The sequence below is a fragment of the Sceloporus occidentalis genome, unplaced genomic scaffold (assembly GCF_023333645.1).
Source record: "Sceloporus occidentalis isolate IW3139 unplaced genomic scaffold, rSceOcc1.0.p SCAF_7, whole genome shotgun sequence".
NCBI classification, from domain to species: Eukaryota; Metazoa; Chordata; class Lepidosauria; order Squamata; family Phrynosomatidae; genus Sceloporus; species Sceloporus occidentalis.
Window position 1 is genome coordinate 72,792,917 of NW_028316987.1, and position 25,405 is coordinate 72,818,321.

Sequence of the window (25,405 nt, forward strand, 5' to 3'; positions counted from 1 at the left end):
TGTAGCGTTAAGATTTCCAAGGGGGCTAATGCACATCCTTCCACAGCTGTCCACCCTGGTTTACACAAAAAAGGCAGGATCATAAAGCACAAGTTCCTGGTGCTAAGTTATTCAACGGTACAAATGACTGCCATGGATTCTGGGTTCTCTCTTCATTTGAGGTTTATTAACAATGTTAGGATGGCCACCTGTCAGAGATGTTTGGCCACAAGATACTGCACTAGATGGCCCATGCAAAATCCTTCCAACTCTACAATTCTAGCATCCTATGAAAACACAACCTGGGTGAAAACACCAAAAAAATCATTATTACCTTGCTCATCCTCTATGTTGCTAGTTGCAAGTGCCTTAGTTCCATCATAACAAAATGTTTTAATACAATTCAACTTCAGCAATGAAGCATTTTGCTTAATCTTTTTCACTTTGTCAGCTATCTTGTCCAGGGCAACGACTTCTCCCTGAAAAATATATTGAAGATCAAAAGATCTAAAAACAAAAATTGATGCACAATTGCTGAAAATATTTTGTAACTGATTCTCTTCACAGACAATCAAATTTACACATGCAATTTCAAACAATAGCCAGATTGCAATATGCCTACTACCAATACAGTTAGGTACGTTATTCAGTCTCCAGTTTGACACACTTGTTTTCCTTGACCATCACAGGTATTTCAAAATAGTGCATATACTTCTCACAGGAAAGTGCAATATCATTTCTTATTTTCATCATCCTTTGCCATATCCTTCTGTGCATGGCCTAACATCTTTTATGACAATCCCTGTCCACTACTTAATTGAGTAAAGTACAGGGAATCGTAACATCTAACAGTTGGAAAGTCTTAGAGGTATTTTATTTCCCTTGATTATGGACTTTACTATAGAGAAATAGACTACTTTAAGCAATGTTCTGTTTGATAGGATAACCCTACATTACAATTCAATTGAGCATTCCTTGCATGACAGACATTACAGGAATTTTGTTGCTATGTGCCTTCAAGTCATTTCTGATTTATGGTAACCCTAAAGCAAACAAATCATGGGGGTTTCTTGGCAAGGTTTTTTTTTTAGAGGGGGCTTGCCTTTACCCTTCTCTGAGGGCTGAGACAGTGTGACTACACAAGGTCACCCAGTAAGTTTCTATGACTGAGAAGGGATTCCAACTCTGGCCTCCCAGTCCTAGTCCAATGCTCAGACCACTATACCACACTGGATTTCTTACACTTACAGACATAGTCTTTATATACAGTAAAGCCATGCTAGTGCAACATGAGCTGAGTTCTTAATCCCTTCCAAACTGTTAATATTTGTGCAGTTATTAAATCAAATAATTTAGGAGTAAATGGGGCTTGAGCCTATACGGTATTTCCCTTATGAGGGGGTTGGGGGGCCAGAACGGATCCCCCGCATAAGGGAACAGCCCACTGTATATTTGTTCCAGATACACTAAACTTACTCAGAAATGTATTTGGAGAATGAAATGCCTCAACATGTAGTAAATGTATTAGTGATCCTGCCCTCTTTTCTTCTTAAGCAGATGCAGGCAACATGAGGCTGCAATATTAGGAAGGGATTAAGTTTCTGCAGTGTAGGATTCTGCAGGCATGTGTGTGTTCACAGTATGTGTGTATATGTGGGTCAGGTAGGTATGGCCTTCAGTTACACACACAACACCCTACATAGTACATCTCTGTGCCAAGGCATTCTAAGGCAAACAAGTTAATTCTTTTAGGAGACACAAAACTAAAGATGAAAAGAATGCACACCCACTCTCACTCCCCAATATTTAAATGGAGAAATGCAAAAGGCTACAAAAATGAAAAAACTGAAGGAAAGCAATACTCTGGATTTTATTTTGCTCCACAATACTACTTTGTTTGTATCTTTGTGTTGCTGTTGTGTACCTTCAAGTCATTTCCAGCTTATGGAATCCCTAACATAAACCTACCATGGGATTTTCTTGGCAAGATTTGTTCAGAGGGGTTTTTGCAATCACCTTCCTCTGAGGCTGAAAAAGTGTGACTGAGCAGGGATTCAAACCCTGGTCTCTAGAGTCGTCCAACACCTAAACCTCTATACCACGGTCTCTCTCCTATATCTTCTACTTGTATATTTTTAAGTCCAATACACATGTCTACACATGGTGGCGCAGTGGTTAAATGCCTGTACTGCAGCCATACACTCAAAACCACAACGTTGCAAGTTCAAGACCAGCAAAAGGGCCCAAGCTCGACTCAAGCTTGCATCCTTCCAAGGTCGCTAAAATGAGTACCCAGACTGTTGGGGGCAAATTAGCTTACTTGCTAATTAGCTTACTTACTGTTCACCGCTATGATCTTGGAATAGCGGTATATAAATAAAACAAATTATTATTACAAATTATTACTGAAAGCAGCTATTTATTTCATTTTATTTATAGGTAGCCCTGAAAGACCTACTGTATGTTTGCTTCCACAATGTTACTTTGCTGTACTGTGAAGTTATTCTGTAAATAAGCAGCATGTTCAAATATTAATGGTGGATACTTTGAGTTATCTGTGTATCTCAGCAAATGAGTGAAACAAGCCATGGTAATGAAACACAGGTCAAACTTTCCTTGTGGAAGCAGAAAATGTTCAGTGACTCCACTTACCTCATCATGCATTAATGTTGCAAGATGGGTTGTTTTTCCCCCAGGAGCAGCACACATGTCCAAAATTCTCTCTCCTGGCTGAGGATTTAAAACATAGCTTACAACTGAAGAGGGCAAATTCTAGCAAAGGAAGAAGAGAAGTCTTTTTAAAACCCTAGATTATTGAATAAATAGATGTCTTTGAATTTAATTTTATTGTTTCTTTTTTTTTTAAATCAAGAGTCTAAATAGTGCACATATTGGTGTATTTGGTTTTTGGAAGCAGTCACAACAAAATGTCATGGTATTCAGTTGATTGCAACAGTTAGAAATACTAGAAATATTCGAAACGAAAATCTATTTGAAAGAAATGGTACTCCAATAAGTCAAAACTATAATCAACAGAAGTGAAGGAGGTTGCAACCCTAAACACATTAGTACAGCCAATAATAAGAATTAAAATCAATTTAACCAAAATAGCAACTTAAATGTATTTTAAACAAAAGTAAAGATTTACGTTGGAATTTGAACATTCATTAATAATGGAATTTTGGAATTAAGACATGAAAGAGCTAGAGACCATAATAATCGGTACTTCATCCAAATCCTAGTTTTCTTGAATTTGGGGGGAAATTGTTCATTAATTTTTCTCAGTTCCTTACAGCTAGGGCATCATAATGTTTGACTCAAAAATACTTACTTACCAGTGGAATGAATTGTATTAATGGCTTTTAAGAGGCATAGGTCTACCCCTTTTGGAGGCCTTCATTTGCTATAGTTATAAAAGAAAACTCTGGTTTCAATAATATCAATCCTTTACTATTTTGAGAAAGGCTAATGTAGAAGCACTAGTTACTGAGACTATGGTCCAATTTACACTGCAGAAATAATCAGTTTGACACTGCTTTAAATGGATTATTTCTGCAGTGTGGACTGGACCACAGTCTCAGTAACAAGTGCTTCTACATCAGCCTTTCTAAAAACATTAAAGGATCGATATTATTGAAACTAGAGTTTCTTTTATACCTATAGCAAATAAAGTCCTTCAGAAAGGGAGAGGGATAAAGGGAGTCAGATTACATTCAATCATCCATATCCACAGATTCTGTATCCACAGATTCCACCAGCCACAATTTGAAAATATTCCCCAGAATAAATACATCACAAAAGTAAACCATGATTTTGCCATTTTATACAAGGGACACTATTTTACTATACCACTGTCTATAATGGGACTTGAGCATCCATAGATTTTGGTATCCACAGCAGGCCCTAGAACCAAACCCCAGCACATACCAAGAGTCCACTGTACAAGGGAGATAGAAAGGAAACCAAAATATGCTTTTGGTTTGGTGTTTTTTGGTAGGATGAGAAATGGGACTCTGAAAAATTCCATCTCTCTAAAGCTCAGTGTGATGTCTGTGGTCTCTAGAGCCTGCCATTGATGTCTACCACAAATTATCAAATAAAGATAGAGTATTTATTTCAGATATCCTGTTTCTGATAGTATGTATTCCCAATTAGGCTCTAAACCAGGGTGGACAACTGTGGCTGCTCCAGGAGTGAATTTTCTACACTAGGATTCACCAAGCTGCCAAAATATGTAAAAAAAAAATCAAAATACAGTGGGCCCTTATTTTACGTTGGAGATCCGTTCCGGATACGCCCCCGCATAAGGGAAAAGGTATGTGTGCTCAAGCCCTATTGAATATAATGGGGCTTGTGCTTGTGACATGGCAGGGGGCACGCGACATGGGCACACACACCATTCATTCTTTTGTCGTGCGGCTTCAGCATAAGCTGAAAGCCGCAGATAGTGCTCCCGTATATGGCACAGGCACACTGTAAAACAAAATGTGAAGTGTCCATAAGTCCATTTCTGGTTGTAAAAACTGGCATTTTGTAGAGTGTGGATCGCCCTACCACATACCTTTGTTTGGCTAGGAAAAAGATGGTCCAGAGAATCTGAAAAGGTCACAGGCTGCAAAAACAAACAAACAAACAAACAAACCCAAAACAAAACACCCTTGGGAGCTGCATGCAGCCTTAGGGTCTTCCTTTATCCACTTTACAAGTGGTAAGCTCCATTGTGTTTAATGGGCCTTATAAGTTCCAAGAAAAAAATATTCAAGAAACTACAATCATTTTAACACAACTTACCTGTAAAAACAGATAACTGGGTAACAAGTTGTCAAATGAAGGACTAAGGTAAATAGACTCAATCATTTTTATTCCCATTCCTCTGAAAGGTACAAAATGGTCTGGTAAGAATAAATTGCCTTACTGACGTTACTAGAGCTGTATTATACTAATTATCTTCAAATGAAAAATACAATACTTCAAAGGGGTCTGCCATACAATATGTTTCAGCATCTTAACCAACTGTGAATTTGTTTTAATAAGCATAAAACACATTGCACATTTTAAGCCATACACACTATTTACACACTATATGTTGAATTGTCATACAAATATTAGGTTCCAGTTGCTTCAAAATAAACCAGTAAATTATTTTCTATTTTAAACATTGCCCTAATAAAGATATCACGTTCAGTGGATTTTGGATTTTGTTGTATGTTTCTGCATGGCCAACATATCTATTCCTGTATAGGTTTCTATTTTATGAACATCTAAATATTTTCTCTCTGTGCAAACGTGACTTAAAGATCAACCACTAGATTATTTGCCATTCAACTGGAATTGTCATTATGCAAAAAGATTTACCCAAAGTGTAAGATTCAAAGGCCATAAAGGGGTTCTCATAAGATTTCTAAAATACATTTTGCAGTTTCATTAATATACAACACTGTTGATATTGCCGACTTCATAATATATATGCTACACATTGTGTAACCAGCTCGTATAATACTCACAAAACCTCAGTGGCCCAGATCATAACTATCTTCAGCCCTCTGGGGAAATTCAATATACACATTTTTGCACTTCTCTCCATCTCTTTTATGCATTGTTATGGCTCATAGGTATTGATACTCACTATAGTGGAATTATTCCCTCAACCATTAAGATAACACATAAAAATCCTTAAACTGGGAGAATAAGTCAACATGAAAGATCCTAACCATACGAATACTGCCTAGTTGCTAGGATTGGAAACACTGGTGTAACTAGACACAAAATACAATGAATCATCACTTTGGTCTGATGTTGCAGGAAGGATCTACATTCAAGAGAGTCTAGGAAATATGGAAAATGACTTTATTACACTTGCTCCCTAAATTCAGAAATGTGCAATGGAGCAGACACCAATTATCTAATCTGTGAAGCCAGTCACAATGCCACACAATCTACATAAATTGATATAAGAGTGAAAGCTTTGTGCACTGCTGTCATCTAATTAAAGTGAACAATGGATACAAAAAGATAAAGAAGAGACAAGATAAACAGAGTGATAAAAAGAGTGGTGACAGATCTATATTGGCAAAGAAGTGCAGATGGAGAAAGGTGTGCTAGGGGTACAGGGGCAGTGAACAAGGAAAGACAAAAATTAAGATAGAAAGAATTGTATATTATGAAAAGGCAGGTTTAACAAAAAGGAAAGGAGTCAGAATGATGCTCGAAGACTAATAAGTACAGCTGCTGAGTGGATACATATTAAGCTATGCTCTGAAGTTGAAAAACTTCTACACAAGCATATTATTGCTATTATTGCTATAAATAAATGTAAGTTAACTATTCAGTCTGTAAAAATGCTTCATGCATCTTCATAAGTGGCTTGAAAGAAGGTAAGAAGTCATGCTGAATCTTTCCCTCGCTTTTTCTTAACCTTTACAACATTCCAAATTTGTTAATAACAATTAATTATTTGTTCACATGCTAGCACTGATTATTTTAGCATCAAAATACAGACTCCTAAGTCTTCCATATTTAAACTAATTTACAGCTTATATTAGTATATGCATCTTACTCCTTTCTCCACACTATTGTGAAAAGTAGCTAAAAGTATCTCCCAAATTTTGAACCAACCCGAAGGAAATTTACCCTAGTTTCTGAATCCAAACTGGCCTGTACCTAAGCAGTATACATTCATGTTCACCTTAAAACAATGTGAACAACTGCAGTGGGACCAGGGACCAATATTCTGCTCCTGTGGCCAGGAGCTGCACACACTGCCAGAAATGCAAAAATAAAAAAATAGAAGGGGTTAGGGGTCTTGCTTTTGAAAAACAGAGGATTTCTTTTTTAATATTTGAAGGGTGCAAAGGATCCTACAATTTATTTAAAATGTGATTTGGCTCTTCTCAAACTTGTAGAAGAGTTTAAATTGTCCTTTCTTGATCAGATAAAAAGCAGTCAGTAAGAAATAACATGGCCAAAATAAGAACATGAGAAGAGGCCTAGAATCAAACTGAAGACTTCTCTAATCCAGCATTCTGTTCCCAAACACAATGGCACACCTAGTACTACTTCATAAGATACAAAGAGTGCTGAAGCTGGGAGGCCTTTTTCCTCCCAAACTGTAATTTTGACTGTAATTTTATTACGGCCATTTGGCCAGCACAATTACAAAATTCCAATTTAAAACACAACATAGGTTCATGTACAGGCAGATTGGAGAGTATAAACAAATGACGGTCTATAAAAAGTAAGGATAAAAAGCAAGGATAGGACTGCACGATCAGGCAAACACACAACAATGAGTAGGCTGCCATCACCTCGCAAACAACTCTATCATATTGTGTAATAGAGCACCACATTCAAGACATATTAGTTCAAAATCACAATCATATTCCCTATCCAAGCAAGAGTTAAACTACAAAATGCCATTAATCAGATGCAACTGATTGGGGTAACTTCATTAGACTTTAGTCCCCAACTAGGTTAGTTTGATGGTATGGTAAAATATGGCCATGCCTCCTCATTTACAAATTTTACCGTTAAATCAAGCCATCTATACAGATTTTGAGATTATATTATAACATATTACATCTGTTTAACAAACTGTTCACGATTCGCAATGGCAGCTGCAAAAAATTGTGCAACTGCTTGCGTTATACCTTCCTTCTGATCTGCAAGTAGAAAATTTGTAGAAAATTTATCTTGTCTGCCTGGAAACTGCAACACAATTGGTGTTATATATAAAGCACGTATTTCTGTATACAAAGAACAGCCAAAGATGATCAGGAAAAGAAAGGGGTAGCTAGGGAAGCAGTGAGGTCCAGAAAGACCCTTACTCATATCCCCTCAACTCTGGCAGTACTTGTACCCCTAGAGACCAGCCAGAAGCCTATCAGCAGCCCAGAACCAGGATATGAGGGCAAAGATATCCTTTTGCATGTGTTCTCAGGCAGCTAAGATGCAGCTTCCGCCAAACACCAAGGCTGGCAAGCAATAAAGCTTACACCAACTAGTTAACAGCATAACTGGTTGAAAACAGTGGCTCAGAAATTAAGTACAGTCATCCCTCCATATTTGCAGCTTTGATATTTACAGATTTGATTATTCACGGATTTCATTAATATGTTCTTTCTAGGACTGTCTAGGTCCTCCAGTGCAACTCTGTGGTCAACTTTAACGAAAGGTTGCACTGAAAGACCATTTGTAGCTACTCCAGTGCCATTCTATGGTCAGTGTATGTTGGACAATGACCACAGAGTTGCACTGGAGGACCTAGAGATTCCTAGAGAGGTGTCCTTCAGGTAAAAACATGGTGTTTTTGTTATTTGCAGTTTTTCTATATTCACAGGGGTCTTGTTCCCCTAACCCTAGCAAATATGGAGGGACAACTGTATATAATTGCCACCAACCATCTTGGCTGCCACCCCTTACTTTTAGGGCTAATGCTAAAATATATTGATGTTAATAGTTTTCAGTTCAATAGCTCAAAATAAAACAAACACAAAAACAAATAAGCAAAATTTCCCACAGAACTTGAGAAATCTCCCTAATTAAGAGTAACTAACTAGGAATTTAATTTAAATTACTCTGATCTGTGAGTGTTCTTTTTCTTTTTTAAAAATCATAGTAATTACAGATACGTTCCCAATTTCTATTATATATTTCTGACTTACTTCAGTGGGCCATTAGAATTAAAAATTTCACTGCGACTCAGTTCAGAAATCCCATTTCCAATGAAAACTTTTGTTCCCAGAAATTCTTTGGCTCCTCTTTTACATTTCCCTTCAATATCAGAGTACACAGAAACCAGGTCACCAGCTTTCATGCCTAGAATGGGAAAGAAGAGAGCTTTTCAAATTATATTTTATTTGTCTTGAAAACATTGACCCAGTCATAAGAGAATCTGACTAGGCTATATAATCTAGGTCCACCTATTCATGAACATCTGCCCAGGTCAAGACTAGCTCCGGAACAACTTTAGTAACAGTTCCTACCCTCCCCCCCCCCCCCCCGGCTACATGAACCCTTGCAGCTTTTTCTCTAACCCTTTCAAAGATAGGTCCAAATGATGAATCTACAAGTAGTTACTAAAATTGAAGGACTACAGAATCTGAGATAAGGATGAAAAAGTTTTAGCAATGCTTCTGAGTTGTCAGTGGGTAAACTGGCTCTAACCTAGAACTGGATCAGTTCAGTGCAGTAATGAGTAATGAAACTGAAACAGAAGAGAATAAAAAGGACTTGCACATACAAAAGACATCTTAATACGCCGAAGAGTAGCAACTATGTACTGTGTACTTTTTTTTCTTTAAATACAACAAAAAGATAAAGAAAGAAATCTTACATTTTGATGCTGATACAATACCAGGGGCGTAGACATGAGCTCCACGAAGCACTGCACTCCCACATTGTGCACCAACAATAACTTCCTTTGATAATTTTTGTAGATCCTTTCTGAGGAATTAAAGTGGCAGTTCAGGAAAATCTATTAACATACTTAGAGAAACATTAATTTAAATCTTCTGTTCTCAGCTGCCTTCTCTTGTCCCACTCAATTTTTTTTTTACTTCTACTACGTACATGTTGTTTCTTCTATATGATGTTTACCTCATTATTGTTTCTAAGAAAAGAAGACAACTGTATAATATATGGCAAGCCATGATTAATCACATGGAATTAGAAACTTTTGAATTATTCCTCAAGAACGTGCTGGAGAAGGGGGGCATTTGCCCAAGACATGTTAGAGTTCATCCTCTTAACAATAATTATAGTTTAGCATGTGAACCTGCTTATTACCAATTTAACAATGATAAGTATGTCTGTTCTAATACATTTTAAAAGTTGAAGACTGGTCTATACATAATCAGAGCTATTTATACATTAGCAGAGCTATTTAATTTAAAGCAAGATAAATTCTGTAACATTTTAAAATAATCTTTATCATTTCCTTAAGTAATAAAAAATGTTTCAACATACTCACATATATACATACAAGTTTACATACATACAAAAAACACATTACAGTTTACACTTAATAAAACAAAACTTCCTAGTGTCTTAAGTTCCTAAATCATTATTGTTTCTTGCTTCACTTTTAATTCCTATTCTCTTTTTATTGTACACTTCCTATTCATAATCATGTTATTTCTTATTTTTATTACCTTTTGCATTTTTATACATCCTTACTTCTCATTTTTGAATCAACCCGTTATTGTCACTATCCTTTTCGTTATCCAACTTCATTATTTAACTTAAGTCTTTATTACTTATCTTCAAAACAAAATGAACTTCTTCTAATATATTTGACCATTCCTCATTAAATCTATCTACTGATTTATTTCTAATCAAGCATGATAGTTTGCTCATCACTATATAATCCAACAATTTCCATTGCCAATCTGTTTTAGACGGACGTTCCTCCTTTTTCCAGCTCCTAACATATACCACCCTCACAGCTCTTAACATATAAAAAAAGAACTTACCCATTTTTTCCCCTCCAGTTTCTTGTTATTCCTAGGTGGTATATTGCTTATGTTCTTGAAAGTTTATCTAGGGTTAAATACCACCTATATTGTAGTTTATAATACTGTAATTCTCTTTCATGTCATAATTTAGAGTGTACTTTTCTTATGCCATTCCCCCCCCCCCCCATCCTCCAACGGGATTGGGCTATCTATATCCTGGACCCATTGGACCATAAATTCCTGAATTTGTTCATCTTCCATTTGTATATTTCATATATTATAGATATAATCTGTTTCCTTCAGTAATATCTTTTCTGACTCAGTTTATTTTGTCACTATTCCAAATATCTTTTAGTTTATTACATATCTTTCTTTTGGTTGCCTATACAGGAACCAATTACACTTAATTCCCTCATCCTTTAATTCTACTGTACTTTTCATTCTCTGTTTTCCTTTCTCTGTAACATGCTAATAATTCTAAAAAACAAAACAAAACACTGACCTGGGTCCAATAACAGGAATAAGTAAGATGTCAGGAAGCTGTGGATGCTGAAGAACTGGAACATTAAGACTTGCATATTGCTATAAGTTAGAAAAGAAATATATAGCTCTAGACTTTTAAATAAAATAAAGTTATTTTGCTTGATTAACTGTTGTCACTAACATTATTATTATCACCATTATTATTAACATAATCAATACTACTATTATTAATTTAATTTCACCCATTACAGAACCCAAAGAAGTTTATAAGAAATTAAAGCACAGCTAAAATCTTATTAATATGAAAGTTAAAATATAATTAAATTAACAACACTATTAAAAGCAAATTTCAACAAAGTTAAAACAGTTTAAAATGTTTAAATCATAGTTAAAAAAAAGAAAAAAGTTATCCCATTCAAATGCTATTCGGCCACGTGAGTTAAAAGTCAAAGGCCTGTCCGATTAAAAAGGTAACTGTTTGCCAGATCTAACATCTCAAGGAATGCAAGCAGCTGGTGTATTAGTTTTAGCTCTGTCATCAATCAGCATGGGCTTCTAGGCTCAAATCTGAATTCAGGAATATGCCCAAAGCTATGACCTGTGATTTCAGGATCCAGCCCAGGCTGAATCCATTCTCCCTAATCAGTTTTTCTGTCTTGTCTGGATTAAGTTGCAATTTGTTCTCCCTCTTCCAGGCCATTACTGGCAGCAAACATCAATTTATTGCAGAAACAGCCTCCTGGAGTTAGATGGAAAAGAGAGATCAAGTTGGTGGTCACATAATGACACCAAACCCCAAAACTCTGGATAACCTCTCCCAACAGTTTCATTTAAAAAATAAACAGCATGGTGGACAAAACCAGGCAAAATCCAGGCATTTGACAGGAATCCCCTAGCACAGTGGTCCCCAAACGGTGCTCTTTAAGGGATTTTTTTAGATTGTAAGCCTGAGGGTGGGGAACCGTCTATTATCTACTCTGTTGTAAGCCATCTGGATTCCCAGTGATTGGGTGGCATATAAATAAATCCTATTATTATTATTATTATTATTATTATTATTTTGGACTTCAGCTCCCTGAATCCCAAACTACTGGCTAACATGGCTGAGGCTTCCAGGAGCTAAAGTCCAAAATCTCTTAAAGGGCACAGTTTGGGGACTACTGCACCTAGCATCACCTTATGAATTAGACAGTTCAAGAAGGACTGGAACCACAATAAAATGTATGATTGTCATTATTAGATCTATTAAAATTATCTCATAACTTATTGGCTAACTTTATGCTGTTGAATTTATTCTCCTGCCTCCTTAATTTTAAATCTTATTTTAATTTCACCACATTTGATTTACAGGACAATCATATCCATGTCTACTCAGAAGTTGGTCTCATTGAGTTGAAGGGACATATACCCAGACAAGAATGTTTAGGACTCCACTCCTACTGATTTAAGTAACTGATTACTGCATGGCAACCAGGGAAGGAGATATTGCACAGACCTTGTGAAGCTCTTCACAAAGTAGACTTCTTATATGTTCCACAGATGCCAAATGAGTGTTCACTCGAACTGTTGTGAAAGCTGGTGGATGAGATAAATTATTTAACAGAGACTCATATTTCTGTTCAGCTTCCTGTGGACCAATAGCTGCTACAAGCTAAAAGTAAAAACAAGCAAACAAAACATATTAGACTAATAATATAATATTAAAACAATGTGGTATAAACCTAGGAGCAGACTTGAACCTTCAAGTCAACTCCAACTTATAAAGACCCTGCGATAGGATTTCTTGGAAAGATTTATTCAGAAGAGTCACTGCCTTCCTCTAAGGCTAAATGTGACTTGTTCAAAGCCACCCAGTGGGTTTTGGTGGCTGAGCAAGAATTTAAATCCTGGTCTCCCAGAGTCCTAGCCTAACAGATTACTACACCACACTGGCTCTAAAGTTAAGATACAAAACATTATTATTATTATTATTATTATTATTATTATTATTATTATTATTTCTTATCTGTCTCCCCCATAGATTGAGGCAGGGGACAACAACAGAACAACAAATATACATCTGGTAAGAACACAAAATCACTTAAAACATATATCAATTAAAAGAATAAACAAGGCACATACATATTAAAACAATCTACATTTAAAATTCATCATATGAAATCTAGTTTTAAAAATCATCTGGATAGGCTTGCCAAAAGAGATTAGGCTTCAATGCTGTTCTAAATTCAGACAGTGTATTCAGTTGTCAAATCTCTTCCCACAGGTCATTTCACAGTTTAGAGGTGGCTGAAGAAAAAGCCCTCTGGTTGAGAGTTGTCAACCTAATCCTGGCTAACTGTAATAAATGTCCGCCAGAGGATCTGAGTGTTTGGGGTGGATTACATGGGAGGAGGCGATGCTGTAAGTAACTTGGGCCCAAACAATCTAGGGCTTTAAAAGTAATAATAAACATTTTGTATCTTGTCTGGAAACTAACTGGTAGCCAATGGAGTACTTTTAAGATTGGTGTGATATGATTGCTCCTGGAGTAACCTATCTAGATGCCATCTTCTGAACTAATTGAAGTTTCTGAACAGAAATAGCCCAATGTACAGTGCACTGCAAAAGTCCTGTCTTGAGGTTAACAGCCCATGCACTAACATCTTCAGGTCCTCCAGGTCTAGAAAGCGATGCAGCTGGCATAACAGCCTCAACTGATAGTAAGCACACCTGGCCATCACATCTATCTGGGCTGTCATTTGAAGCAACAGATCTGGAAGCCCCTCCTAGCTGTGAACACAGACTTTTGGGGGAGAACTGGCTGACATATCTCCAAACCCAGGTTAAGACCTGGTAAGCAGCTCTGTCTTGTCTGGATTCAGTTTCAGTTTGCTTTACCTCATCCAGCCTATTACCTCCTCCAGGCATTCATTCAGAGGAGACACACCATCCTTAGCTGAGGCTGTATTTGAAGACATTGAGAAATATATTTGTGTGTCATCAGTATATAGATAGCATCCCACCCCATGCCATAACATGTGGTTATGGAGTTGAGGTGACAAGTTCAGTTGTAACAATGCTCTGGTTACTTGGGAACAAGTGAGGAGGAAAGATGTTGCTTTAAACCAAGATGAGCAAATAGCCATATGAATGGTGGTGAGATTAGAGGAATGTAAAGTCAGAATGAGGAAGGAGATGTAATGAACTGGCCAAGAGAGCCCTCATGAGGCTAAGGGGTTAGCTATTGTATACACCTGTGCATACTGTGTCAGGAAACCACTCTTTCTGTTCAACCCACTGGCTCAAAACTCAGAGTTAAACCTACTGAGTCCAATTAAATTTACTCCCCCCAAAACAACAAGGTTTATAACAGCCTGACAACTACAATAACATAGCATTGTGTACTGTATTGTTAATCAATTTCTGTATCACTTTACCTCATTATTTTTAAATATAGACTTCAGATATGCTTCAACTTCTGGTCTCAGTAATATTTTTGGGAAAATAGCCATACTTCTTACAGATTATTTTTTTCTAGGAAACATCTGTAATAAAAATGCATATTTTATACATTCTTTTTACAACTTATGAACAAAGAAAAACATTACAACTTTCAGCAAAAGATATAAATCTGTATCAAATTACTTGAGAATAAATCCCACTGAACTCAATGGGACAAAATTCTGAATACAGTAGTTAACAGGATTGCACAGAAAATTATCTAATCTGCTTTAGTCAATAACCTTCCTTCTAGATTCCAGGATATGGAACACTGAAAACAGAATGGGCCAAAATTAAGCCACAAATATTATTGCCAGAATGCTACTAAAGCTGTATCTATGCTGCAGAAATAATCTGGTTTGACCCTGCTTTAATGGCCATGTCTCAAGACTATGGAATTATGGGAATGGTAGTTTGTTCTGGCACCAGACCTCTTGTGGATGCAGCCTAATTTGCCCTTGTCTTTTGGGACTGGCAGCTGGGGCATGTGGCAATACTAGATTGCCCCAGAAATAGCTAGCTTCTAATCCTTAATTTTAGGTGCTAATTTTGCATGTGGTAGTGGAATTAACAATATGATTGGTGGAAGCAATTGTAATATTTTAAATACATGTGCAGGACAAAAAAGCTGTTTCATTTCTTTTTCAAATTAACTGATAAAGTATGTTATGAAGATAGTGCAGAAAGATGGTCTTTGGCAAGATTTAGGGCCGAAACAGACAGCCCTGAAGGGGCAGCTTGAAGCTGCCCCTTCCAAAGATGGACTGGGACTGTGGCAAACACATGACACAGACCCAATCCGCCTTGCAGCCAACCGAAAAAGAAGCGGCAAAGAGCCATTACTTTTTGGGCCAACAAAAAGGAGGCTTTTTCTGCCCACCATGGCCCATGGGTGGCTTCAAGCCCCTCTAGCAGTGTGTGGCATGTAAACAGTGTGCCACTGGAGCACCCAGATGCCAGCCCACGTCTGAGCACCAGTGTGACTTCCAGGTGTCTTGGACATCTGTATGCCACATCCCCAAGTGGCTCAAAGCTGGCTTTTCATGCTGGTATTTTTAGTTAGTTTCCAGTGTATGTCCTAGTACACAGAAAATAACAGAAATCCCAAAAAGTACCCAGAAATTTCTGGCAAGATCCTGTGTTCAGTTATGTGATATAAATTAACAAGATACAAGGCTTTAGTTTCAAAAGAACTGTATTTTTCAGTAGTCATATTGCTCAAGTCTATGCATGTTTACTCAAAAGAGATCCCATTTTCTTCTATTGTGCTTATTTTCAGTGTTCATTTGATTATGCTGAAGACTGCAAGTTTACTTATATTTCTGTTATTCGCTTTTGATTCACATGTACTAGGCTATTTGCTAACAGCATATTTTTGGAATATTTTCATTTTTAAAAATTTGGTGAAACTGACTACATTAGGCGCTCCATGTTTGCTGCGGTTGGGTGTACAAGAGCAAGATTCCCATGGAAGTGGAGAAACTACAAATAAACAAACACTTCCTTTAACCTGAAATAACACCTCTCTGGGAATCTTTAGGTCCTCCAGAGCCATTCTATGGTCAACTTCTGGCAGAAACTGACCACAGAATAGAAGACCTAAAATGCCTAGAGAAGTGTTCTCTCTAGAAATCTCTAGGTCTTTCCAGCAGAAATTGACCATAGATTGGTGCCAGGGACCTAGAGATGCCTAGAGAGAAGATCCACAAATAATCAAAACCACGAAAGTCAAAGTCACAAATGTGGAGGGCTGACTGTATTTTAAAGGACTTTTAAACTAAGGTAAAATGATCAGTGGCTACTAGTTATTATACTTACATGCAACGTCTTGATTTTGAGGCAATATGCATTTGAATACAAGTTGCTGGGAAAGCAACAATAAGAAGGCCAACTTCACAACTGCTTCATGCAGAGGCACAAGTTTCTTTGGTCTCAAACAAATCCTTCAGTAGAGTGCTAGCCTTCTAAAATCAAAAGGAAATGCTTTTGTAAAATAGCGTGACATTATATAGACACAATTTATTTACTTATTCTATTCCACTTTAGAAATTTACTGCTTACCTGCTGATAGTTTTTCAGTTTTATGATATTTTATTATAAGATTTTATAGGATTTATGATAAGATTCCTGCATCAAGTGTGTCCCTAAAGTATAAATTCCTTCATAACCTCACTAAAAAGCCATTTCTGCTTACCTAACTGCTTATTTTCCACATCTCTCCGGTTCCATACGTAGTTACGTTTTGTTTTGTTAACACTTGCGAATCTGCCTGTTATTTGAATTTGACAATAAGATGAAAGATCCGCAGTCCTGTCTTTCTTCCCCTCCCATTATTAAAAATGTAACATTTATTTATCCTTTTCAAGGGTTTATATCCTGTCTTTTTCTGACAACAGGATTTAAGGTGGGTTGCATTAATTGTCAATAACGAGCAGCAATTTGCTTGTTCCTCAAAAAAATATTTCAAGTCCTGTTGGTGCTCCAAAGGCATTGGCACATGAGTGAAATGATAACCTGCAAGAGACACCCCCCTCAGCTAAAATTTACCAAAATCTATTATATTTGGCTTTAAAAGTGGGGTGAGCAGGATGCTGAGAGTTAGATGCAAAACACACTGCAGAAATAATCCAGTTTGAGACCGCTTTAACTGCCCTGGTTCATATAAAGAAATTAACAACAACAACAACAGCAAAAATAACGTTGAGAACAAACTATCATCCCCAGAATTGTAGTTCCTGGGAACGGTGGCTTCTTGTAGCCCCAGAGCTCCCTCTGACAGAGAAGGCTCAATGTCTCCCTAAACTACAGTTCCCAGGATTCCCCAGGGCAGTTAAAGCAATCTGAAACTGGATTGTTTCTGCACTGTGTTTTGGATCTCGGCTTTAAGTGGCATAGGAGTCTGAAATCCTTGCTGCTAGGTCTCTATCTATCTATCTATCTATCTATCTTTCTTTCTTTCTTTCTTTCTTTCTTTCTCTTTCTTTCTTTCTTTCTTGGGATTCTTAGATCCAGAACACTCTGCAGAAATAATACAGCTGGAGACTCCTTTAGCTGGTTCATATAAAGATATCATCATCAACAACAACAACAATAAATAACATTATTAGCAACAAACTACCATTCCCAGAACTTCCTGGTATCAGTAATAAATTCCTGCCAGATACGTTTTGTTTTTTAAAATGATGACGCCTGGGAACTGTAGTTTCTTATGGCCTGAGAGCTCCCTCTGACATAGACGGCTCAACGTCTCCTAAAACTACAGTTCCCAGGATTCCATAGCACTGAGCCAGGGCAGTTAAAGGGGTCTGTAAGAAAGGGTTGATTTCTGCAGTGTGTGTCTTGTGAACCTGCTCCATTTGGGAGCCCCTAGTCCTGGAAGGAAGGCTGGGAAAGGAGGACCCACCTGTCCTGCCAGCAGCCCCAACTGCCTGCCCCTCTCGGCTGGGCTCTCAAGGCTCCCTTGGCAGCATGGAGGGAGGCACAGGCCCTCTTGCCTGGGCTCCTCTCCTCCCTAGCGCCCTCCTTGCCTTCCGGGGCCAAAAGCAGCAGCAGGAGGAGGCTCTTTATTCTTATTGTTGGTGCCTCCAAGTCCTTTCCCTCACAGCCTCTCTCCTCCTCCTCCTCCAATGACTGGCGCCTGTTGGGGGAAGGGGGCGGGGCTTCTGGGATTAGAGCAACCAATCCTGTTTGGAGTCACACTAACCGTTTCCAGCCAATCAGAGAGGAGAGTGGCTCTGAGGCTGTGGGTTGTTGTGTGTTTTAGGGATACATAGTGCTTACTTGCACATAGAAAAACATTTAGAATTGCTTGCCCATAGAGAATCGTTGGAGATTGCTTGCTCATAGGGATGCATGGGGATTATTTACCCCTATAGAATTATGGGGATCACTTGCCCATAGAGAGACTTGGTGGTTGCTTGCATATTGGGAATCATGTGGATTACATGCGCATAGAGAATCATATTCTAGGAGATCTAGGAGTCATGGCAGGCCACAGTTTGAACATGAGTCAACAGTGTAATGCTGCAGCAATAAAGGCCAATGTGAATTTAGTCTACATCAGTTGACGTATAGTTTCTAGCTCAACAGAAGTAATAGTGCCACTGTATTCTGCTTTGGGACAGCCTCACTTGGAATACTGTCTCTGCTTCTGGACAGCAAAATTCAAAAAGGAAGTTGGCAAGCTGGAGCATGTCCAACAGGGGTAGCAAGGGGGTCAAATTTCCATCAGAAGAGGTTGCACCCCCCAACTGTATTGAAAAGATACTACTATCTAAAGGACCCAAATGGATCCTAGAAAGACTTGCTGCATGGTTTCAAGAGACATATATACTGCCTCAGGGAGTGCAGAGATCCAAGAAAATTATATGTTATCCACTATTTGGGTGATGACACATTGCACCAACCTTCCATTCATGGTAACAGGAAGCATTCAAAGAAGCCTTTTACTGGCACTATGAAGCAGGCTTTTTAATAAAAACAGACACTGAGAAACTGGAGCCTGTCCAAAGGAGGGTGACTAAAATGGTGAAGGGTCTGGAAACCATGTCCTATGAGGAACAGTTAGGGAGCTGGGGATGTTTAGCCTGGAGAAAAGAAGGTTAAGAGGTGATATGATAGCCCTGTTTAAATATTTGAAGGGATGTCATATTGAGGAGGGAGCAAGCTCGTTTTCTGCTGCTCCAGAGAATGGGACCCAGAACAATGGATGCAAGCAACTCCAACTCCCATGAGTGTCTTTGCTCTGTGTATGTAGGGAACTGGTACGGCATCAGTCTTACAAGAAAGCTGTGGTCCTGTCACAGAATGGGGTGGTCAAAAGAAGAAGTACTGGGCAGTTGGAAGAACTGGGACCCACCAGAGAGAAGCGTGGGATCACAGGTGAATCCAAACCTATACCTTGACAACCATTGTCCCCAAATAGTACCCATGCTACTTGCAAATGATGTCCCTCCTCATTCTCTTTTTCTTTTTGCAGCCTATATCCTACTTCTGAATTAAACAAAGTAGTACCTAAAAAAATGAATCAATAAATGCTCAGCTAAATAAGCCTTGAATAGAAAATTTTACAGGGCAAAATAATGACATCATATACCAGCAGTTCTAAAACAATTTGAAGCAAAGCCAATACCACAAATCCACTTGTAGTGCTGCTGTGGTAAAATGCCTGTATTGCAGCCACTCACTCACAAACCACAAGGTTGTGCGGTCAATCCTAGCCAGGGGCTCCAGGGTCGAATCAGCCTTCCATCCTGTGGTGGTGGCTAAAATGAGTACCCAGATTGTTGGAGGCAATTCGCTCACACATTGTAAACAGCTTACGGCATGGGTCGGCAACCTGCGGCCCGCGGGCCACATCCGGCCCCCGGAGGCGCCAGAACCGGCCCCCGCTCGCTCCTGCCACCGATTGCGCCCCCGATTGTCGCCGCTCCGGCCGCCATTTTGTTTTTTAAAATGGCGGCGAAGTCTCGCGCGACCTTTCTCGTCGCTCAAGACTTTGCCGCCATTTTAAAAAACAAAATGGCGGCGCCCATTTAGGAGGCCCGGTGTGCTCCCTGGAGTCCTGTTCGAGGGCTCCAGGGCCGTGCCAGGCCTCTGAATGGGCGACGCCCTCCTCCCTCCTCCTCCTTCACCCTCCGCCCTCCTGGCCCCACCCTTCGCCCTTCAGGCTCCGCTCTCCTGGCTCTCCCCTCCTCCCTTCTCTCTCCGCCCTCCTGGCCCTGCCCTTCACCTTCTGGCTCTGCTCTCCTGGCTCTCCTGGCTCTGCCCTCAGCCCTCCCCCCATGGAAGAGCGGGGAGGGGGGGAAGGAGGAGGAGGAGGCAGAGAACGAAAGAGAAAGAAAGAAAGAAAGAAAGAAAGAAAGAAAGAAAGAGTCAGAGCCACTACCACGCAAGAGAAGAGGTTGGTTCATTGGGGGAGGGGGGTTATCGGAAGCTAAACCTACTACCTGTGCCTTTGTGGTTTGGGACACACTGTGCATGCATTTTCCCCTGTTCTGTGGCCTTCAGGTTGCTTCCACATGACAAATATTGTTATTCTTATGCTTACATCCCTTGGTATTCTCTTTGCAAAATCCCTCCACATGGGCTGGCTGTTTGGGTTGAGACATTGTGCATGCATTTGATCTGGATTTCCTGCATGGCAGGGGGTTGGACTGGATGGCCTTTGCAGTCTCTTCCAACTCTATGCTTTCCCTCTGCTTTCTGACTTTCAGGTAGCTTGCATGCTAACAAATATTGTTATTCTTATGCTTACATCCCTTGGTATTCTCTTTGCAAAATCCCTCCACATGGGCTGGCTGTTTGGGTTGAGACATTGTGCATGCATTTGATCTGGATTTCCTGCATGGCAGGGGGTTGGACTGGATGGCCCTTGCAGTCTCTTCCAACTCTATGCTTTCCCTCTGCTTTCTGACTTTCAGGTAGCTTGCATGCTGCAAATATTGTTATTCTTATGCTTATATCCCTTGGTATTCTCTTTGCAAAATCCCTCCACATGGGCTGGCTTGTTCCTTTCTGGATTGAGACAGTGTGCATGCATTTGATCTGGATTTCCTAATTTTTATTTAACTTTACTTGTTCTTGTTCTTCATTTTGAATATTGTATATGTTCCCATTTTGTTTTTTACTTCATATAATGTTTGCAGTGTGTGTAGGAATTATTTATTTTTTATTTATTTATTTATTTTTTAAAAAATTATTTAATTATTAATTTTTGGGCTTTGGCCGAAGGATGGGACCGAGGAGGAGAGGCCAGGCACATGCCTACTTCTCCTTGCGGGACGTCGGTGGAAGCTCCACCCCTGACATGCGGCTCCGCCCCCGGAGGGAGGAAGCTCCACCCCAGCATGCGGCTCCACCCCCAGAGGGTGGAAGCTCCACCCCTGGTGTGCGGCTCCGCCCCCAGAGGGTGGAAGCTCCACCCCCCAGCTTCGGCCCCCCAGTTGTCTGAGGGACAGCAACCCGGCCCCCAGCTCAAAAAGGTTGCCTACCCCTGGCTTACAGAGTGCTTCAGTGCACTGATAAGCAGTATAGAAATGTAATTGCTATTGCTATTGCCATATGGTGCTCAGCTGGGCCCTTTCTCAAATCTTGCTTCATTAAAACTCAATCAATTTTTGAAAAAAATTACCAGTTTGGTAGATGAAGGCAATGCTGTAATAAATAATAAATAATAAAACTTTAATTTATATCCTGCTTTTTGTTACCACAATCAAAGCGGCATACGACGTTTAAAAAATACAATATGTACAATTTCCACCACCACCCTTAAAAAGGATTAAATAATTCTATCAATTAAAATTACAGACAATAAAATTTAAAAACAATAATACAATAACGGTGGGCAGAGTCTTCATTTATATATGTCTGTGGGGGGAGCATTACATGGCTGGGTTCTATTCCGGGAAGGCCTGCCAGAAAAGATCTGTCTTGACAGCTTTCTTGAAGCTCTCTAGGTTTCTAATTTGACAGATCTCGTCCGGCAGGCCATTCCATAAAGTGGGAGCAATCGTGGAAAAAGTCCTCTGCCTATCTGGCTGGCTGGCCTTCCTGAGGGCTGGGGGAAAGGCTTTTCAAGCTTACCACTCCTGACCACACGCTCTCACTGCTGCCTTGCCTCTGCTGCCTTCTTTGGCCCCAGGTGGAGTTGGGGAGATATTGCATATCTTGGTTTCAGTAAAGCCTTTGACAAGGTCCCCCATGACATTTTTTCAAACAAGCTTGTAAAATGTGGGCTAGACAAGGTAACTGTTACATGGATTTGTAACTGGTTGACCAGCCAAACCCAAAGTGTACTCAGCAATGGCTCCTCTTCATCCCGGAGAGAAGTGACCAATGGCTTGGCATAGGGTTCTGTCCTGGGCCCAGTGAATACCACTTTATCAGTCTTTATCAATGACTTGAACAAAGAAATAGAGGGCATGCTATGAGTATTCAAAGCCCATTTGCTTCCAGTTCTGTTTAGTTGCTTTGAAAAGCAGGCAAACCGGTCTTACAATGGAGTGTTGCAGTAATCTCCCCCTGTACCTCCTCAACAGAAATTACTTGCCATACCCTCCAGACAAGGCATTATAAAATACACCACTGAACCTTTCGGGGTTCTGTTTCAGGTTGCAGGAGAGGTTCGACAGCTAGTGATGACCATGTTATTAGAGTGCTGGATATATTCCAGGTTTTTGGTTACCTCTCAAGGAACAATCGGGGTGATGACCCTATTTAGAAATAAGGTCCGCTTTGCAGAGATCCATTCAGTCCTGCAGTACAACTTGCAGTAAATACATTGCCCCATGGCAATTACTCTAACCAATCAAAAAAACCAATCAAATTTGAGAACATCAAAAAAAGTCCTAACACTGAGAGCATTTCATAGTGCTTGACCTTTCCTTGAATGGTAGAAAGACTCGCAACCAAGGGAGACACACATTCTTTGCCATATTTATTGAAGAATATTAAGCCACCTTAATTAGGAAATTTTTGCCTAGAAAAGACAAATCCCTATTTTGTTAAACAGGTCTCCAGCTTTTAGACACACATGAAGATGTTAAATTATCAGATAGAAACCTAGGAAGTGATGATCACAGAAAGGCATGCAGCACTCTGGCACACAGTCAAATCATAACTGCCATATGCAAGCTCCATTAATACACTTGGATATTAGCCAACAGCCCACTTAGACCATCAATTATCTCTCTTATTCGCCCATCCCTGATATCAGCTACATTCAGAAGCCAGGACAGAATCCTAGACTGTGCAAACAATCCCATATTAAGCTGCCCAAGAGATTTATATCTCATGTATACCAGCAGCAAAAGTTGCAACTAAACAGGCAGTTCAGAAAACATCTGCCCCAAATACACCTGAAAGAGTTAAGACAACCAGTGATGAGCCAGGCATGGGTCAGTGTTTTCATGGCATCTTTGTTTTGATACTTGTAAAGTCCCAACCCATAATTGTCCTTAGCAACAGTGTAGTTTTGTACCTATCTGCAAGGCATTTGGTGCCCTGCTTTTCAAGAACACACCCAGAAAAACAAAAGGAAAAAAAAGCAAGAAAGCCATGACATTTATAGCCTCAGGTGTTCCACATCCTATCAGATCTGCCCAGCTGTCCCTGTCATCCCATGAGGTTTCATACTTAGGAAATGAAATGCGTCTGCGGTGTGGACTGACAACCTATATGTATTTTGTTATAATTTAATAATTTAATATTGGGCAATATCAGTATTTAGGGCCAAGCAAATAAGATGTTCACTTTCCATAGCAGACTTTCACTCTAGCAGCTGGGATACAGAGGTTCTATGAATTTAATCCTCAAGGTAGTGTCATAAATTCTTGGAAGTAAATAAATAAATGAATAAATAAATAAAATGGGGAAACTTTTAGCACTATGGCAGTTTTTGGACTCCAGTTCCCATTAGCCCCAACCAGTAGACCATAACCCAATAACAATAACAATAAGGTTAAAACAAGAAGAATTTACCTGGAGGTTAAATGATCTGCTACTACAAAAAGAAGAAATAATTAAAAGAGGAAGGGAAATTCTAAAATGGAATTTTGAAGAAAATCTAAAAGAAGACATTAAAAACAAACAAATAATAATAAATAATAAAACTTTTATTTTTATCCCGCTTTTCTGTGATGAGGCAATCAAAGCGGCTCACAACTTATTAAAATATCCACATTTACAACATTATGTCCCAAATTCCCCCCTTAAAACAGGATTAAACATGTTACAATTAAAATATCTATTTAAAAGATAATAAAAAAACACAATAATTTTTTTTAAAAAATCACAATTAAAAATAAATAAATAAATAATAATAATAAGTTTTATTTATAGACCGCTATTCTGCAATTATCATAGCGGTGTACAGTAAAAATTGCAATACAATACAAAAAATTGCAAGGCCTCTCTCCCCCTCAAGATGGTGGTCGGGGGGAGGGCTCTTACTCTTTCCAGGCCAGGCCTCGTCTCTCCCCCTCAAGATGGTGGTCGGGAGGAGGGCTCTCTTAAATAAATAAATAAATAAAAAGATGCAACATCAACGATGGAGCAATCTAAAATCAAAAAAGAATTTCAAAATTTCTATGCGGTGTCCTGTTGTAGACCTCTCATTAATATTATGTGTGATGTTAATATCATTGGCTTGGTTCTGTGGGAAAAAAATGTTCTAAATTAGATACATTGAAATTTAAATTTAGAGAAAAATAAATAACCCTCCTCTCCCTCCTTCCAACTGTCATCTTCTGGCCTGGGAGGGAGCGAAAGGACAGGCCCAACGCCATTGGGCCCGGCCACAATTAAGAAAAAGAGCCCTCCCTCCAGTCCATCTGCCTTGGTCCAGGCCTCAGAGGGAGAGAAGAATGCTGGACCTGATCCCCTCCCTCCCCCCATTCCCTTCTCGTTTTGTATCCTGTCTTTTTAGATTGTAAGCCCAAGGGCAGGGAACCGCCTATTATCCCCTCTGTTGTAAGCTGCCCAGATTCCCAGTGATTGGGCAGCATATAAATAAATCCTATTAGTATTGTTGTTGTTATTATTATTATATATTGAATTTACCAAATTAATATGCCCTCTTGCAATATCTTCATACAGGGAGAGTCAGCTTCTCAAGAAATCATTCTCGTTTTTTAATTCTTTATTCTCTTTTCTGAGCCTCATTAGTTCTTCAAACTAAAAAAAACAACAAATCCATCAAAATTACAGTTGCCCCTCCTATTTGCTGTCTTGAACTCGCGATTTTGATTATTCGTGAGTTTCCCAGCTCCTCTCCCCCCTCCCCTCCCGCTGATCGCCGCTTACCTCCGTGTTTAGCACCCTCCCCTCCCTTGACACACTCTCAGCCTCTCCTTCCCTGACACACTCTCAGTGCTTCCTTCCCTTCCCATGTGCCCAGAGAAGCGTGTACTCCGGGGGGAAATGAGCAGAATAAAAGGAAAAACAGAGACCATCACATACCATCATTTTTGAATAATGTTGCCTTCTCTCAGGACGTTTTAGGCTTATATGAT

At 39.2% G+C, this 25,405-nt stretch overlaps 1 protein-coding gene across 3 annotated transcripts in view; it reads right to left on the reverse strand.

Moving 5' to 3' along the window:
• NSUN6 (NOP2/Sun RNA methyltransferase 6) overlaps positions 1 to 25,405 on the reverse strand; it is a 41,363-nt gene that overhangs the window by 8,437 nt on the left and 7,521 nt on the right. For 2 of the 3 annotated variants that reach the window (XM_089533331.1, XM_089533328.1), the window contains exons 1-10: positions 17,797 to 17,987; positions 16,212 to 16,357; positions 14,330 to 14,437; positions 12,409 to 12,564; positions 10,933 to 11,012; positions 9,311 to 9,420; positions 8,640 to 8,793; positions 4,771 to 4,852; positions 2,632 to 2,751; positions 314 to 458 (exon numbers count right to left, since the gene is read on the reverse strand). In XM_089533331.1, the coding sequence (XP_089389457.1) occupies positions 314 to 458; positions 2,632 to 2,751; positions 4,771 to 4,852; positions 8,640 to 8,793; positions 9,311 to 9,420; positions 10,933 to 11,012; positions 12,409 to 12,564; positions 14,330 to 14,404 (922 nt within the window). In that variant the 5' untranslated portion in view covers positions 14,405 to 14,437; positions 16,212 to 16,357; positions 17,797 to 17,987. Of the gene's footprint in view, positions 1 to 313; positions 459 to 2,631; positions 2,752 to 4,770; positions 4,853 to 8,639; positions 8,794 to 9,310; positions 9,421 to 10,932; positions 11,013 to 12,408; positions 12,565 to 14,329; positions 14,438 to 16,211; positions 16,358 to 17,796; positions 17,988 to 25,405 lie in introns of those variants that run through there. The other variant, XM_089533329.1, reaches the window with a different exon arrangement.